Genomic DNA, 19,459 nt, shown 5'->3' on the forward strand with positions numbered 1-19,459 from the left:
TGTGTTTTGGCTATTGAGTTGTATAAGTTCTTTATATATTTTGGATATTAACCCCTTATTGGATTTATCATTTGCAAGTATTTCCTCCCATTCAATAGGTCGCATTTTTGTTTTGTTGATGGTTTCCTTCACTGTAAGAACTTTTTATTTTGATGTAGTCCCAATAGTTTAATTTTGCTTTTGTTTCCCATGCCAGAGAAAACATACCTAGAAGAATGTTTCTGTGGCTCATCTCAAAGAAATTACTGTCTGTGTTTTCTTCTAGGAATTTGATGGTTTCAGATCTCACATTTAGGTCCTTAATCCATTTTGAGTTTATTTTTGTGTATCGTGCAAGAAAGTAGTTCAGTTTTATTCTTTACATGTAGCTGTCCAGGTTCCCTAGCATCACTGACTGGAGAGACTATCTTTTTCTCATTGTATATTCTTGTCTCCTTTAGAGTAATTGTCTGCTCTTAGATTAATTGACCATAACACATGGGTTTATTGCCAGGTTCTCTGTTCTGTTGATCTGTGTGTCTATTTTTGTGCCAGTACCAGTACTGTTTTGACTACTGTGGCTTTTTTTATCTTGGGTTATGATACCCCTAGCTTTGTTCTTTCTCAAGATTGTTTTGGCCATTGACAGTTTTTGTGGTTCCATACCAATTTAGGTTTCTTTGTTCTAGCTCTGTGAAAAGTGCTGGTGGTATTTTCATAGAGATTGCATTAAATCTGTAGGTTGCTTTGGATAGCATGGACATTTTAACAGTATTTGTTCTGCCAATCCATGAACATAGAATAGCTTTCCATTTGTGTCATCTTCAAATTCTTTCATCAGTGTTTTATAGTTTTCAGAGTAGAAATCTTCCACTTCCTTGGTTAAGTTTATTCCCAGGTATTTTATTATTTTTGATGCAATTGTAAATGGGATTATTTTCTTAACTTCTTTTTCTGCTACTTCATTATTAGTGCATAGAAGTGCAATAGATTTCTGTATGTTAACTTTGTATCCTGTGGCCTTACTGAATTCATGTATCAGTTCTAGTAGTTTTTGGGTGGAATCTTTAGGGTTTTCTATAGATAGTATCATGTCATCAGCAAATAGGAAAGTTTTACTTCTTTGTTACACATTTGGATGCCTTTTATTTCTTTTCCTTGTCTAATTGCTGTGGCTAGGACTTCTGGTACTCTTTTGAGTAAAAGTGGTAGGAATGGACATTCTGTCTTATTCCTGATCTTAGAGGATGAGCTCTCAGTTTGTCATCATTGAGTTTGATGTTAACTGTGGTTTTTCATATATGGCATTTTATTATGTTGAGGTATGTTTCCTTTAAATCCATTTCATTGGGAGTTTTTATTGTGAATGGATGTTATACTTTGATGAATGCTTTTTCTGCACTTATGGAAACGATCATATGGTTTTTTTCCTTTCTCTTGTTAATGTGATGTATCACATTGATTGATTTATGAATATGGAACCACTCTTGCCCTGGAATAAATTTCACTGGCTTGTGGTGATTTTTTTTTTTAATGTATTGTTGGGTTCAGTTTGGAAATCTTTTGTTGAGGATTTTTGCATTTATGTTCATCAGAGATTCTGGCCTATAGTTTTTTTGTTTCTTGTCTCCCCACCCCCTCTCCAGCCCCCAGTGTCTTTAACTGGTCTTGGTATCAGGGTAGTGCTGGCCTCATCCAATGAATTTGAAATTTTTCCTTCATCTTACATTTTTTGGAATAGTTTTTTTTGATTACTGACTCAATTTCATTGGTAGTACTAAACTGTTCAAATTTTGTATTTCTTCCTGATTCAGATTTGAAGGTTTTATCTTCCTAGCAATTCATGCATTTCTTCTAGGTTGTCCAATTTGTTGGCATATAGTTTTTCATAATCTCTATAATCCTTTGTATTTCTCCAGTTTGGGTTGGTATTTCTCCTCTTCATTTCTGATATTATACTTTGAGTCCACTCTCTTAGTGGTTGAGTCTGGCGAAGGTATATCAGTTTTGTTGATATTTAAAAAAAAATAGTACAGGTTTCATTGATGTTCCTTGTTTTTTTTCAGTCTCTATTTCATTTATTTCTGCCCTAATCTTTATTGTTTCTTCTACTGGCTTTGGGCTTTTTCTTTTTCTTCCTCCTTTAAGTGTAAGATTATGTTGCTTATTTGAGATTTTTCTTCTTGAGGTAGAACTGTATTGCTGTAAACTTCCCTTTTAGAACAGCTTTTGCTGCATCCCAGAGATTTTTGGACTGTTGGTTTTCATTTTCATTTGTTTCGATGTATTTGTTGATTTTTCTTTGATTTATCAATTGACCTATTCACTGTTTAGGAGCATGTTATTTAGCCTCCATGTATTTGTGTTCTTCCAGATTTTTTCTTGTGACTGATTTACACATTCATACTATTGTCGTCGGAGAAGATGCATGATACGATTTCAGTCCTTTTGAATTTGCTGAGACTTGTGTTGTGGCCCAGCATGTGATCTATTCTAGAGAGTGTCCCATGTGTCGTTGAAAACAATGTGTATTCTGTTGTTTTTGGGTGGGATGTTCTGAACATATCTGTTAGATCCATCTAGTCCAATGTGTCATTCAAAGCCATTGTTTCCTTGTTGATTTTCTGTCTGGATGATCTATCCATTGATGTAAGTGGGGTGTTAAATTCCCCCACTATAATTATTCTATTGTCAGTTTCTTTATATCTTTTAAAAGTTGCTTTATGTATTAGGTGCTTCCATGTTGAGTGTGTAAATATTTACAATTGTTATATCCCCCTGTTGGATTGTTCCCTTCATCATTGGGTAGTGCCCTTATCTCTTCTTAGTCTTTGTTTAAGGTCTCTTTTATCTGATATTAAGTACTATTACCCAGCTTTCTTTTTGCTTCCATTTGCATGGTAAATGTTTTTCCATCTCTTTGCTTTCAGTGTGCATGTGTCTTTACATCTGAAGTGAGTCTTATAGGTAACATATACATAGGTCTTGCTTTTTTTTTTTGGATTAAGGGATAGAAAGCAGGGAGAGGAGCAGAAGGGGAGGGACAAGCAAACTCCACACTGAGCACAGAGCCTGATGCAGGGCTTGAGATCACAACCTGAACTGAAACCAAGAGTCAGATGCTTAACTGACTGAACCACCCAGGGGCCCCTGGGTCTTGCTTTTTTATCCATTCAGTCACCCTATGTCTTTTGATTGGAGTTTTTAGTTCATTTACATTCAAAGTAATTATCAATAGGTATGTACTTACTGATATTTTGTTACTTGTTTTATGGTTGTTTGCATAGTTCCTTCCTGTTTCTTTCTTTCCTTGCTCTTTTCCCTTGTGGTTTGCTGATTTTCTTTAGTAACATGCTTGGATTCCCTTTTCCCTACTGTTTGCGTATCTGTTACAGATTTTTGATATGTGATCATTGTGAGATTGATATGTAGCATCCTGCAGTGAGTTGATGGTCACTTAAGTTTGAACCCATTCAGAAAGCACTGAAGTTTTACCCTTCCCACCACCGCTTTTTATATATACAGTGTCATACCATAGATCCTTTTATTTTGTGAGCCTGTTGACTGGTATTATCTATAGAATTGATTTTACTGCACTTGGCCTTTAATGTCTGTACTGGTTTTATGCATTATGAATCTAGTACTTTTATCATGTTTTTATTTACCTGTTAAGAATTTTCTTTTCATGATTTTCTAACTTCTGATCATGGCCTTTTCTTTCCACTCAAAGAATTAAACGTTTTTAAGGCTGGTTTAGTGGTGATGAACTCTTTTGTTTGGGAAATTCTTTCTTTCTCCTTGTATTCTGAATGACAGCCTTGGTGGATAGAATATTCTTGGTTGCACTTTTTTCTTCTTTTCTCTTTTTCTCTTTTTTCCCTTTCAGCACTTGTGGCATGCAAAGTTTCTGCTGAAAAATCAGCTGATAGTCTTATGGGGTTTCCCTTGTATGTTTCTGTTTTCTTTTCTCTGACTGCTTTTAAAATTTGTCTGTCCCTCTTGGATCTGGGTGTGTTTCCTTCCCTAGGTTAGGGACATTTTCAGTTATTATTTCTTCAAAAAAATATTCTATCCCACTTTTGTCTCTTTTCTTTCTAAGATCCCTATGATGCAAATGTTCTTTTGCTTGATGATATTGCTGTGTTCCCTTAACCTACTCTCATTTTTTTTTTCCTTTTGCTGTTCAACTTGGTTCCTATTACTCTGTCTTCCAGTTCCCTGATCTGTTCTTTTCTCTCTAATCTATTGATTTTCTGTAGTGTATTTTTTTAAGGATTTTATTTATTTACTTGACAGACAGTGAGCACAAGTTGGGGGTGGGCGCATCAGGCGGAGGGAGAGAGAGAAGTAGGCTCCCTGCCGAGTGAGAAGCCCAACGCAGGGTGCAATCCCAGAACCCTGGGATCATGACCTGAGCTGGAGGCAGACGCCTAATGACTGAGCCACCCAGGTGCCCCTCTCTAGCATATTTTTAATTTCTATTATTGAGTTTTTGAAATCTCTTATTGGTCCTTTTTTGTTTTCTCTCTTTGTTGAATGTCTCATTGAGATTTTCCACTCTTTTCTCTAGTTGAGTAAGTAACTTTAGGACTATTTTTTTGAGTTCTCTATCAGGTATATTGCTTATCTCTGCTTCTTTTAGCTCTTTTGCTGTTATTTTGTCCTGTTCTTTCACTTGGGACATATTCCTTAGTTTCATTTGTTTAACTTTCTGGGTTTGTTACTGTGTAGTAGGAAAGTCAGTTATGTTTTGTGATCTTAAAGTAGTGGCTTTATAAAGAAGAGTTCCTTGTAGCACAGTATCCCTTGTTCACCAGAACTAGGTGTTTCAGGGGTGTCTCCTGTGTGAGTTGTATGTGCCCTACTGTGGTGACTGGGCCTTTTTTACTTTCAGTCCAGTGGGCTGCAGGGGCCCACTTTGCCTATTTGGGGCAGGGTTTGGTTTTTGTCCTGTTAAGAAGCTAGTCTGGGGCCATTGTGGGCTTGTAGTTAGGCAGTGTCAGCAGTCAGAACAGAGAAATACCTCTGTCTATCTGTTGGTGCTGCGAATAGCACTGGGCTGTAGGGTGCTCTCCCTGCCTTGTCCCCTGAGAGGCATTTGTTGGTAGATGGGGCCAGAACTTAAGCCAGATGCTGCCTGGGCTTCAGATGCACTGATGGGCGTGGCACTCTCTTTACACTGTCAGTTGTAAGATTTGGGCGCCAGGTCTCCCAATATACTAGTGTGTTTATCTGCTCCTCTTCCCAGAGCAAGAATCCCTTTGAGTGGTGCTGTCTCTGACAGGGCTGTTTGCAGGAATGAGATGTGCAGGAGCTGCTTAGGAAGGACTCCTGGTGAGTAGGCTGGTTGGATGGGACAAATCTGCAGGAGAATGGCGTGTGTGGGGGGTGTGGGACTCAAGCCATTATCAAGTTAGGTGAATGGTGTTCTTGCTGTTTCCTGAAGGTGTCTGGCAATCTACACTGGGATTGGGCACGGTGCGGGGGGGGGGAGCATTTGTGTGCGCTTTTGTTCTTGGAGAAGGCCCCCTCAGCATGAGTTCTGAGATTCATAAATAAATCTACTTCCAGTATACTCCAGGTACTTTTCAGACTGCTGTTTCTGTGCTGTAACTTGGCAGGGTTGTTTGTTATGCTCTGTCTCTAAGGGCTGGAACTCAGTTTCTTACTACCCTCCAGCTCTCCCAGAGCAAACTTGCTGATTTTTAAAGTACCCAGGTGTAAGCCCTGCTGGTTACAAAAACTCAAAGTTGAGCCCCACTGTCGAAACCAGTTGTTAGGGGAACTTGTCTTTCCAGTGCAGGTCCCTTGTATTTGTGGTACCTAGGGTTGGGTCTGCTAATCCCCCTTTTTGTGTGATCTCCCTCCAGCTTATGGTTGATCTCTTAGGAGTTTGGTTCCTGACTGCATCTCTGCCCCTTCTACCCTTTCTGATCTGTCCTCCTCTCTAGGATTAACTGTGGAAAGTCCATTTTGCCTGGGAAGTCTGTATTTTGGTTGTTTCTGGGTTGGATGCACTGATGTTGCCATTGTCTAGGTATGTCTCTGGGGCCAGGTGAGCTTAGGATCCTTCTACTCTGTCATCTTTTCAGAAGTGGAATTTTGTGCTTTCTGACTACATTTACCTATTTTTGACCACCCACAAATTCCCAACACCACATTTCTGGCAACCAACAATCTCTTCTTTGTTTCTGTGAGGTTTTTTGGTTGGTTGGTTGGTTGTTTTTTCCACCTATAAGTGATATCATTCAGTGTGTTTTTTTCTGTCTGGCTTGATTCACTTGGCATATTACTGTAGCAGCCCATGGCCAAGAGCTTATGCTAAGGATATAATAGGAAAACATGTTTGTGACCTTGCAGGCTTTAGCATAAACATCAGAGCACAGGGCTGGGAATGCCCAGCTTGCCCAGGGCGGAACGCTGCCCCAACTGAAACTTGATTGCTCTTGACAATAGCCCATGGGGTCCATAGAAACATGTTTAAGAATAGGCCTCACTTGCTGAACGTTACATCATCTAATCCCGTGACCTTCTCCATGACGTACTACTATTCACTAGGGTGTAATACGGATCATTCCCTTGATTGTCTTTGATTGTTTATTGCCAATAAATATGCAAGGTTGCAGCTGTTCGGGGTGATCGCACTCTTGGCGGTAGCACGCCTGGTGGTCGTCCCCTGCACCTATGCTGTCTTTCACAAGCTAACCTGTCTGTGCCTCGTCCTTTCCTGAATCAACGGCACAGCGCTGCAGGCGGTGTCGTGGCATAATATCTTCAAGGTCCACCCATGTTGTTGCAAATGGTAGTATTTTCTTATTTCTCATGGCTGAATAATAGTCCAGTGTGTGTGTGTGTGTGTGTGTGTGTGTGTGTGTGTGTGTGTGTAACACAGTTTCTTTATCCAGTCATCCCATTTCCATGTCTTGACTCTTGTAAATAATGCTGCAATGAATGTGGGGGTGTAGATAACTCTTTGAGATAGTGATTTTGTTTTCTTCGGGTATAAATCTGGCAGTGGAATTGCTGGATCATGTAGTACTTTTGTTTTTAATTTTTTGAGGAACCTCCATACTGTTTTCCAGATGACTGCACCAGTTTACAGTCCCACCGACAGTGCACAAAGATTTCTTTTCTCTACATTCTCAGCCACACTTGTTATCTCTTGTCTTTTTGATGACAGCCATTCTAACAGGGGTAAAGTGATAACTCATTATGGTTTCAATTTGTATTTCCCTCTTGATTAGTGATGTCAGATACTGAAAAAAATGTCTATTTTAGTTCCTCTGCTCATTTTTAAAATTTGATTGTTATTTTGCTGTTGAGTTATATCAATTCTTTATATATTTTAGATTTCCACACCTTATTAGATGTATGATTTGCAAATATTTTCTCACATTCAGTAGATTCCCTTTTCATTTTGCTGATTGTTTCATTCGCTGTGTGGAAGTTTTGTTCGATATAGTCTCTCTACCTCAAATTTCAAAATCTGCCCAGTATTCGTGAAAGTTTTCCCTGGTTCATTCCTCATATTTTCATATTTATTTTATTTTATTTGAGAAGTTTTGGGTTTTTTATTCTGTTGGTGTAGTGCATTTTTTTGTCAGTTGCAATATATAGATCTTATGTGTTGTAATATTTTTAAATTTTCCATTTGGCCTTCGTTAGACACTTTTTTATATAGCTCATTTATTAAGTTTGTTCTTTTGCCAACTTGAATATGTAAGTAAATTCGTACTTATTGGTAAAGAATAATTAAAGTAACAAAATTTCATGTGCACAAAGCTTTGGTGGTATCTCGTAAAAGATTTATTATTGTTGTTATGTATCATATGCGTGTTTGTGTGGTTTTTTCCCTCTCTCTATATTATACAATTGAATAGTTATTTTTCTTCTTTCACCTGGTCTTAGATAGTGAAATAATTCTGCCCATCTATACTACATGTCATATGACCCTCCCACAGTGCTATTCTGTGCCATCAATAGAACACTCTGGAACTGGCACCTTTATCTTTTGCCTCTTGACTGCATTGTTTCAGTTAAGTAAATAAAGATCTGACTGGTATTTTCATTTGGGCTTGTTACCCTAATTGACTGCCTTGACACCTGACTGCTTGATAGTAAGTTTCAAAATGTCTTTTGATTATATCCAGATGTCCCATTTTCAACAAAATTTATGAGGCATATAAGGAACAAGAAATTATAATACATAAAGCAAACAATACAAATTCTATCTGAAAAAGCTCAGATGTTGGACTTCTTAAAGACAAAATGATTTAAACTGTGTTAAAAGTACTAAAAGAAACAATGTATAAAGAAAGAATGAGAATGATGTCTCATCAGAGAATATCAATAAAGAGATAACAATTATAAATCCAACCAAATTGAAATTATGGAGATGAAAAATACAATAGCTGAAATGAAAAATTCACTCTCAAGGCTCACCAGCAGATTCAAGCATGCAGGAGAAAGTAGTAGTGCACTTAGAGATGGGACAATTTTCCACTGTAAACAAACTGAGGGCTTCAGAGGGGAGGAGGGTGGGGGAATGGGATAGACTGGTGATGGGTAGTAAGGAGGGCACGTATTGCATGGTGCACTGGGTGTTATATGCAAATAATGAATTATGGAACACTACATCAAAAACTGGGGATGTACTGTATGGTGACTAATATAACAAAATAAAAATTACAAAAACAGACACTTCTCCAAAGAAATTATACAGTTGGCCCAAAGAACATAAAAAGATGTTCAACATTATAAAGTACTAAGGCAATCCAAGTTAAAACCAGAAGATATCACTTCATAACCACTAGGGCTGCTATAACATATGTGGACAATAACAAATCCTTGTCGGTACCTGAAAGAGTCAAACACTTAGGTCCTATACAATCCAACATTGGCACTCTTTGGTATATACACAAAAGAATTGAAAGCATATGTTCACACAAAAACTTGTACATGAATGTTTATAGCAGTTCTATTCAATAATAGCCAGAAAGTGGAAACAGCCCTGACGTTCATTAACTGATGAGTGGATGAACAGATGTGGTATATCCATACAATGAAATTTTGTTCAGCAATGAAAAGCAGTGAAGTACTGATAAATGCTATATAATGGATAATCTTGAAAACATTATCCTAAGTAAAAGAACCTGACATAAAAAAGTCACATATATTATTCATTTATGTTAAATGTCTAGAATTAGCAAATCAATAGACAAAGTAGATTAGTGATTGCTGGGGAACGTGAATATACTTAAAATCCTTGAATTTTGCAATTTAAAATAGTGAATTTTATGGTATATGAATCGTATCTCAATTAAAAACATTTAAAAATGCATAGTTCATTAATTATCACAAAGATAATACTTATGTAACAACCCTTAAGTAAAAAAAAAAGTAGGGCATCGTGAATATTGTATATTTCCTTTAATGTTTTTTAATTTCATAGTTTTACCATCTGGATTTGTACACCTAAGCACTGTATTCATCATATATCTGACGTGTATGCATATACCCTTATTTTACTCTAAATTATGCTTGTGAGATTCATCAGTGTTGCTGTAAGTAGCTATAGTGTGTTCACTTTCTTTGCAGTATATTTTTTTCTATTTTATTGCCGTGCTACATTTGATTTAATATATGCATATTCAGTTGACAGAAATTTGGAATTTTTCGCATTACAAATAATGCAGTAACCATTCTTGTATATGTTTCTCGATGCACATACGCATGCAGTTTTTTTGATTGCACATTTTCATGGATATCCATGTGTACGTAATTCCTGAGGGGGTGAATTGCTGGATGATATGAATATGCTGAGCTTTAGGAGATAATGACAAACAAATTTACACCATAACCAGCAAGTATGAAGGCTCCAGTTGCTTCATTTCCTTGTTATTGTCAACACTTTGTGTATGTCCTTGGTGTTTGCTCACTTCATCAGTTTACATTCCCACCAACAGTGCACAAGGGTTCCTTTTTCTCTATAACCTTGATTCCTGTGTTTTTGATGTTAGCCATTCTGACATGTGTGATGTCATACCTTATTGTGGTTTTGATTCACATTTCCCTGGTGATTGGTGATGTTGAGCATCTTTTCCTGTGTCTGTTTGCCATCTGTATGTCTTTTAGGAAATGTCTCTACATGTCTTCTGCCCATTTGTCATTTGGATTATTTGTGTTTTGGATGTTGAATTGTAAAAGTTCTTTATATATTTTGGATACTAATCCCTTATCATACATGTCATTTGCAAGTATCTTCTCTCATTCAGTAGATTGTCTTTTAGTTTTCTTGAATGCTTCCTTTACTTTGCAGAAGCTCTTTATTTTGATGTTGTCCCAGTACTTGCTTTTGTTTCCCTTGCCTTACGAGACATATCTTGAAAAATGTTGCCATGACTTATGTCAGAGATATTACTGCCTGTGCTTCCTCCAGGATTTTTATGATTTCAGGTCTCACATTTAGGTCTTTAATACATTTTGAGTTTATTTTGTGTATGGTGAAAGAAAGTGGTCCAGTTTGATTCTTTTGTATGTAGTTGCCCAGTTTTCCCAACACCATTTGTTGAAGAGACTGTCTTTTTACCATTACACATTCTTGCCCCCTTTGTTGAAGTTTAAGTGACCATAAACACATGGGTTTATTTCTGGGATCTCTGTTCTAGTCCACTAATTTATGTATCTGTTTTTGTGCCAGTACCATACTGTTTTGGTCACTATAGCTTTGTAGTATGTCTTGAAATCTGGGATTTTGATACCTCCAGTATTCTTGTTTTTAAAGATTACTCTGGCTATCCAGGGTCTTTGGTGGTTCCGTACCAGTTTTAGGACTCTTTTTCTAGTTCTGTGAAACATGCTATAGGTCTTTTCACAGGGATTGCATTAAATGTGTAGGTTGCATTGGGTAGTATGACATTTTAACAGTATTCGTTCTCCCAGTCAATGAACATGGAATATCTTTCCATTTGTTTGCCATCATCAATTTTTTTCATCGGTGTTTTATAGTTTTCAGAGTGCAAATCTTTCACCACCTTGGGTAAGCTTATTCCTAGGTATTTTATTATTTTTGGTACAATTGTGAATGGGATTTTTTCATAATTTCTTTTTCTGCTACTTCATTATTAGTGTGTAGAAATGCAACAGATTTATATATATTGATTTTTTTTTTAATCTGTGACCTTGCTGAATTTATCAGTTCTAGTAGGTTTTTTGGTGGAGTCTTTAGGATACTCTGTAGATAGTCTCATGTTATCAGCAAATAGTGAAAGTTTTACTTCCTCCTTACCAATTTGTATGCCTTTTATTTCTTTTTCTTGTCGTATTGCTGTGCTTAGGACTTCTAGTACTCTGTTTAATACAAGCAGTGAGAGTAGACATTCTTGTCTCTTCCTGATCTTAGGGAAAAAGCTCTCAGTTTTTCACTCCTGAGTTTTATGTCAGCTGTTGTCTTTTCATATATGACCTTTATTACGTTTTTTGTATTTTGTGGTTGCGTGTGTGCGTGTGTGTGTGTGTGGGTGTTTTGGCCTTAATTTGTTGTGGTGTGTTCCCTCTAAACCTACTTCATTGAGAGTTTTTATCATGAGTGTTGTTGTATTTGGTCAGATGCTTTTTCTGTGTCTGTTGAAACAATGATTTTTTAAAAATCCTTTTTCTTGTTAAATTGATGCATTATATTGATTGATTTGTGAATATTGAACCACCCTTGTGTCCCTGAAATAAATCCCACTGGATCATTGTGATGACTTTTTAATGTGTTGTTGGATTTGGTTTGCAAATATTTTTTGAGGATTTTACATCTACATTCATCAGAGATATTGACTAGTAGTTCTCTTTTTTGTTTTTTTTTTTTTTTCTAGTTTTGATATCAGGAAAATGCTGACCTCATAGAAAGAATTTGGAATAAATTTTGGTTGCATTTTTCTTACTGATTTTGTAGGGTTTTAAAATACATTAGATACATAAGTTGGTTTTATGTGTTGCAAATAACTTCTCCTACTCTGTGATTCATTCTTTATTGTCTGTTAATGTGCCTTTTGTTGAACAGAAGTTTCTAAATTTAATGTCCAGTTTATCAGTCTTTTATTCTTAACTATTTGATTGTTTAGTAAGTCTTTCCCTTCATGGAAATAATTTTCATGTTTTTCCATATCTTATATTCTAGGTCAGTATAGGATGTTTATTATCATTTGTGTTATTGTTTACCTTTACATATACAACAAAATCCACCTAGAATTGATTTGCATGAAAAATATATAGTGGGAGTCAGGTTTCAATCATTTTTCTAAATGCAAACAAAATTTTCAGCCCATTATTGACTTGCCTTTCTTTATGTACTGTTCTACAGTGCCACATGGATAGATCAGGTATATGTGTGACAGATAGGTAGATAGATCATATATGTATCTGTTTCTGGGATCGTTAGTCTGCCTCATTGTTTTATATGTCTAATTTTATACCAACACCACCATCTGGTAATTATTCTAGCTTTATATATGATATCCAGTAAAGAAATCCTCCTACTGTATTTTTTTTTTTTCAGAATTTCTTGGCTACATTTGCCCCACTGTATTTCGTATAAATTTTAGAATCAAGTTCTCCAGTATTATAATATCTGCTAGTGGATCTTATGAACTTCGAGCTTTGTTTGAAGGAAGATTACTAAGTGTGGATCAGTTATTTTGCTATAGGACTGCTTATATTTTCTATTTCTTCTTATGTTTGTTTTAGAAAATTATATTTTCCAGGAATTTATTTCCTCTAAAGTTTGATATTTTTTGTCTATTTCTTCTTGTTTTTGTTTTTTTACAATATCTTCATGACCTCACTGTTCATAGACTCTGGTGATTATAACATTTCCGTTCCTGATATAGGCTATAATCTTTCTTCTTTTATTCATTTCCTTAGGGGTTTGTTTTAATCTTATAATTTACTTCACCAAAGGTTTATTTTGTTGTTGTTGTTTCATCAGGGATTTATTATACTTTTTAAAGAACTTGCATTTAGTTTTATTGGTCTGCTTCATTGAATACACACACACACACACACATACTGTGTGTGTGTGTGTGTGTGTATATATATATATATATGTATATATATATATATATTTTTTTTTTTTAAATACATACTTATGACTTTTTATCAACTTCTTACTTTATATGCTTAAAGATATATATTAGCACTGGAATGCTAACAAGGTAGAGAAAAGTTTAGAGGTTCGCATACAGGGCAGGATAGAAGTTCCAGAATGGAAGAAGCCACATTATATACTGTGTTCATTATTCACTCTCCTCTCACTGTCTGTCTCACTTGTTTCAATGTAATATTTATATACAAATATTTATTGAACAAATTAATGGCAATTATAATTATCCCACAGTGACTGTTTTTCTCTTTAACCATTAGTTTATGGGTAGCAATAGAGTAAATGGTTACTTATATCTCTTTTGCGGGCGAAAAAAATTGACAGAGAAACTAAGACTGCTATTTCTGATCTCTTATGCTGGCTTTTCTTTTTATTGACCCCAAATTATGTTATACTGACTGTGGAAAATTATGCTAATTTCCTGAGCTGATTTATTAGTAACACAACTCTGAATAAAAATAAAACTTCAAGGAAGTTATCTTGATAGGACCCGAAGCCAGACCTAAATAAATAAATGTATAAAAATTTAGAAATGTATAAAGCTCTGTATTTTTACTTTCACATTCTAGAGAAGAAGATGCACTCTTTAGAGCACTCCACTCTCTTAGAATGTTTAATGACATGAATCAATGTGAATTTTTAAGTGGGTCCTTAAGTATTTTGTTTATTCATTTATTTACTTACTTATTTACCTTTGTGTATGCTCTAACTGATTCATGGAGTTCTTTAATTCAAGATATAGTGTGTATCTAGTTTCACTGAAATTTCACAAAGTGTGTGCTCACTGAAGTGTGGTGACTTTCCACTTGTAATTATTTAAAGAGTAGGATATTGAATTTGATGATGAGTTTAGATACTAACCCTTGGATTAGTTTTCTGGACACATAAGCAATGAAATGGAAAGCATTTTGCAAGTTGGTACAAAGAATAGCAGAATAACATTAAGACTCACAAATCTGTCATTGGTTTGGCAGTGAAATACATACTCAAAATCTTATTTTTAAAAGGCATTTTCAGTAAAAAAAAATTAAAAAATTAAAAGTCACAGCTTTCTATGGATTTCCCCTGGTTTTTATCTTTAATAGTGAAATTTAAGAGTACTTACTGCAAAAGACGTTACCATGAATGTAGTTGTTGGTTTACCTGACGTACATGCCCTTAATGCGCTAAACACAGGCAGTTATTGTATAAAGGACTTGTGAATCTTGTTCTTCATGTGATATATGTGAAAAATGATTAATGGTCAAGAAGATTAATAGAAAAAAGCAAATTCTTACACAGTTTCCTCAAGATGCCATCTAAATGTAGAAAAAGGAATAGGCAAAGATGATATGGTATAATAGAATGTTATTTGACATTTATATGTCAAGAGAGCACTGTTAATATGTACTTGGTTATCAAATATTTTCTAGTTTTCTTTCAGATAAATATGGCTTGTTTTATTTATAATTTGTTGTTATTCTAGAAATTGGCCAGTTCTAATTAAAATACATACACTGGGCAATATTTTTAGTGCTTATTAGATTTGTAGAGATTACTTTTGTTCTATTTATAGCAAAATATTTCAGCATTGTTCTAAACAGTGTTGTCTGAGAGAACTTTATGATGAAAATGTTTCCAGTGTTTTCCATTACAGTGGTCACTGGGGTCACACATGGCTATTGAGCACTTGGAATGTGGCTAGTGCAACTGAGGAGATTCATTTTCAAATTTAGTTAATTTTAATTAATGTAAATTTCATATTATATGTCCACCTGTCGCTGACTACCATAGTATATAGTATGGGTGTTTACATTTATCTGAGTTAAAACATGTAAAATACTTAAATAGCATTTTTCAGATAATCAGTACTTATCATCATTCATTGTTGCTATTGTTATTAATATTACTATGTGCTTATAGTGTGTTTTGGGAATTATGTTGGTCACATGAATTGAGTTAACAAGATGTTGTCTTAAGTATTTGTGCACTAAAAATCCTGAGAATCAGCCATACTCATTGGGATCCATTGTCCTGGCATTCACGGGCTTAAAAAAACAAAAACAAAAACAAAAAACTTTCAATGGATTCTGTGTCCTGTGTGAAATTGGAGATCTTTTTCATGATTTAAAAGCTGAATTATATAATTTGTGAACTCTGTATATTTCTTGTTCTTTGTCTTCTTTTTTATATTTTTAAAATCACAATGGTGCAGATTTGGACTTACATCAAAGAGTTGTCACAGGAAGAACAATGCAAATAAAAATGAATTTTTTATTCCTGAATGCTTAGTGCTTTCATTAAATTATGAAAGCAACATAAGCACATACCTCTTCCATCTATTGGATAAGAAAAAAATCAGTTTTATTCTTTTAGTTTCATAGAATTGTTTATAAGACCTCACAGAAAGTTTGATTTAACATTTTAGGGGGCACATAACTTGTACCTGAAGAAAATTTTAACTATTCTTAAGAATACCTTAATTCCTAGTCTCTGTTGATTTTCTGTTGTTACCCTCAATTTGGAGCTTCCTGTATGCCATGAATTTCCTCCGTATTCCTGTGAAACAAGCCAGTTCAAGTTGGGTAATCATTGCTATTATCTCTTGTGTAAAATGACATTTTTCCTACATTTTTCATGTAGTAGCCTTGAGGTTTTTTACTAGAACCGTATTTGAATTGTAACACACTCTTGTAAGCTTAGGCAAAGATCTGAATGTATCTGGATGATAGCTTTTGTTTTGTTTTAAGATTATTTATTTGAGAGAGGGTGAGAACTGGGAGAGGGAGAGAGTATCTTGAGCAGACTCCTCACTGAATGCGGAGCCTGACGCAGGGCTTGATTTCACAACTCTGAGATCACTACCTGAGCCAAAACCAAGAGTTGGACGCTTGACCAACTGTGCCACCCAGGTGCCCCGATGATAGTTTTAAGCTAAAATAAATGCAGCTTCCCAAAATGTGTATGTACCACAATACTAGGGTCCAAACTTCAACAATAAGAATGACTGATCCTCTCTCTGTGAATTTTTCTAGGATCAGAAATTTTGATGTCAATAGGAAAGCATAGTTGGGAACAGATAATCATAGAGAGTTCAACTAAAATGCAGTTAATGGGCTTCAAAATAATTAACAAGGATAAAGTTTGAGATTAATCTGTTGGAAGGTTAATGAACAATAATATATATATTTTTTCCAGTCTGTAGTCTCACAAAAGGCACTAATACGTTGGTAGTGAACCTTATATTGTATACAATTGGCCTTACATTGGGCTGAGGAATGTCCTAAATGATCCATGTGATAACGATTCTTGAACTAACTTTATGTTCTTCTCTCCAAACCCTTAAGAACAGGGGCCAGGTTACTAATCACTAATTTTGTCTGTATCCAACAGATTGCAGGGAACATTCCCCTTATTATTATTTAGAGCAGATGCAGATAGTTGTCTTGCTAAATTGCTATGTCCCCTTCTTGATCCTAACCTCTAATTTTGTGGAAGTATCTACTCTAAAGTACCCGCCAGTGAGCTTCATAGGTCTGTTCTCAGCCTGTAGTGAAGGGTATAGTGAAGGTTGTCAGCCAGCTATGGGGGCCTCATCATCTTTGAAGAGGTTGGCTTGACATGGGCTCCATGTCTCTCCTGTCCAATAAGAGTGCTGTTGCTAGGAGTGCATCCTGATAAGGGTTTTCTTGTGGGTAAAAAGTGACACAAGAAAAAATGGCCCCTTTTCTGCCTCTGAGCTTCCTTGTGAATGCAGCAGTGCTCTAGCTTATATAGCTATTCTCCAACCTGTAGGGGAGCCAGCCTGAGAACATAGTCTACGAACTGAAGCTTTTAAATAACCAGAGTCCTTGATGAAGGCATAGAGCTTTTGCAAAAACCAACTAAAAGGAGTGCTCTATCTCCCAATTTCCTGATTTTAGGGATAATAATTGCCACATTATTTAAACAATTAGAATAGGGATTTTTCAGGTTCTTGAAGTCCAAAGCTTTTTAACTCATGCATTTCGGTATTATTTTTATATCTATATGAAGATATGTGTTAAATAATTATTTGAATAAAGCAAGTTTAGGATAACAATTTCACATGTTTTTTCAAGATGCAGAAATAACTTTTATTCATGATCATGTGGATTAAGATTGGTATGATTTGTCCATTTCTGCTAATTCGTATACTTCAGCTTCTTGTTTCTAAGCTCTATCTCATTTAAATAAGCATTTTAAAATTTATTTATATTTATATCAAATACAATTTGATTTGTAATTTTAAAAAATGACCATGATAAAATCAAAGGAGGGGCGCCTGGGTGGCGCAGTCGTTAAGCGTCTGCCTTCAGCTCAGGGCGTGATCCCGGCGTTATGGGATCGAGCCCCACATCAGGCTCCTCTGCTGGGAGCCTGCTTCTTCCTCTCCCACTCCCCCTGCTTGTGTTCCCTCTCTCGCTGGCTGTCTCTCTCTGTCAAATAAATAAATAAAATCTTTAAAAAAAATAAAATAAATCAAAGGAAAACAAGAAACTCAAGTAGAACATTTTATAAAATATTCAGATATACAAAGAAGATAAGGTTCTTTGATTCAGATTCCATGAAAACATTTAATATATTCAGTAAGAAAATTTATTTGTAAACGTAATAATTACACTAGGATTCTGAATCCCTTCTGTTTTTACTATTGTATAAGATGAGTTTCTATCAGGTTTCTATAGGATTTTCTATAAACTACATACCCTAGATCATACTTGATTTGGATGGTACTATTTCAGATGATTAGATATGGTCTCCAGGCATCCTGATGTTGTGCCATATAATGGATTTGAGAAGGAGTATACAGAACTCTAAAGAAAAACACATTGAAAAGTTTAGGAGTTTAGTTTAGGCATTAAAGTAACAAGCTTCTTTCCAGATCATGCAGAATACAATGAATTTTTAATGGATTTTCACTGCAGTAATACCTAGAGCATTCCTGACTCTCCCCCTAGTACCTACAGTCCACACTGCCCACACTGCTTACAGGCCTAAGGTTGGTGTGTGTCCAAGGCCAGTGGGGCATAGGAGTCACTGCCTTATCTTCACCTCTAATGGATGGGGAAGTGTTTGGCAGAATCTTTTTTTTTTCCCGTGTGTATTTATTTATTTTTTAATAATAATTTTTATTATATTATGTTAGTCACCATACTGTACATCCCTAGTTTTTGATGTAAAGTTCCATGATGCAGAATCTTGACTACCTCTTTCTGTGGTGCCCGATTCTCTACGTCTGCTCTACTGATCATAGTTGAATTAAACAAAACAAAACAAAAAATACAGAACAAACAAACCTGACTTTTAGTTCAGAGTTATGTTTTACAGAGTATATTAGAAAACCTAAAATGTGGAAAGTTCTAATAGGACAAACACTTTGATTTCTTTAACAAAGAAAGTGCAAGGAAAACGTGAAAGAAAAAAATGGAGCCTAGAGATTAAAAAGTCTAGGAGACATGGCTGTCATTTTGGATGATATACCTTATATCTACCTGATTTTAAAAATATAGCAACAACAACAAATATAATCCCCCTATTTATTTATGAGACAGTTGGGGGTAGGTTGAACACTGATTGAATATTTAGTGGCATCAAGGAATTATTAAATGTTTAGGTATGATACTGTGGTTATATTTTTTTTAAGTCTTTATCCCTTAATGTTACAACTCTGTCTTTACAGGTGAAATTAAACGATACCTGCGATTTGTCTAAAAATACCTGGTATTTCCAAGAGTGAATCTTAATGTAAACTATGAACTCTGGATGATGGGTAGATACAGGTTTGTCAGTGTAACAACTGTACCACTCTGGTGTTGGATGTTGATAATGGGAGAGACCATGTGTTGGTGTGTGGGGGCGGATATATGAGAACTCTGTGTGCCTTCTGCTCAATTTTGCTATGAACCTAAAACAGCTCTAAACAAAATAGTCTTAAAAAACAAACAAAAATAACCAGCACCACCATTCTGGTGTGTAGTGGGAATGGGTGGTAGTAGAAGTGAAATGAGAATGACCAGGGGTTGATAATGATTGTAACTGGGAGATGGATACATGACAGTACATTATACTATTCTTAAAAAAAAAAAAATTATATCATGATTTGAGAATTTTCTCTAAGAGGTTTTGGAAGAGTATTTTGGAGAAGTCTGTTTCTCTGTTACAAAGTCAGGGAAGGTACACTTAGTTTATTTTTTTATTTTTTTAAAGATTTTATTTATTTATTTGACAGAGAGAGACAGCCAGCGAGAGAGGGAACACAGCAGGGGGAGTGGGAGAGGAAGAAGCAGGCTCACAGCAGAGGAGCCTGATGTGGGACTCGATCCCCGTACGCCA

The 19,459-nt window shown here is 35.5% G+C and overlaps 1 protein-coding gene across 4 annotated transcripts in view; it reads right to left on the minus strand.

Annotated features, from left to right (window-relative positions):
- Window positions 1-15,594: 15,594 nt before the first annotated feature.
- The window catches only part of LOC123785611 (MAM and LDL-receptor class A domain-containing protein 1), a 660,266-nt gene continuing 656,401 nt past the window's right edge, over window positions 15,595-19,459 (minus strand). For 3 of the 4 annotated variants that reach the window (XM_087857642.1, XM_087857641.1, XM_087857639.1), the window contains one exon: window positions 17,625-17,940. In XM_087857642.1, the coding sequence (XP_087713768.1) occupies window positions 17,860-17,940 (81 nt within the window). In that variant the 3' untranslated portion in view covers window positions 17,625-17,859. Of the gene's footprint in view, window positions 15,665-17,624; window positions 17,941-19,459 lie in introns of those variants that run through there. The other variant, XM_087857640.1, reaches the window with a different exon arrangement.

Source organism: Ursus americanus, chromosome 31, assembly GCF_024610735.1.
Source record: "Ursus americanus isolate L20-20 chromosome 31, mUrsAme1.1.p, whole genome shotgun sequence".
Lineage (NCBI taxonomy): Eukaryota > Metazoa > Chordata > Mammalia > Carnivora > Ursidae > Ursus > Ursus americanus.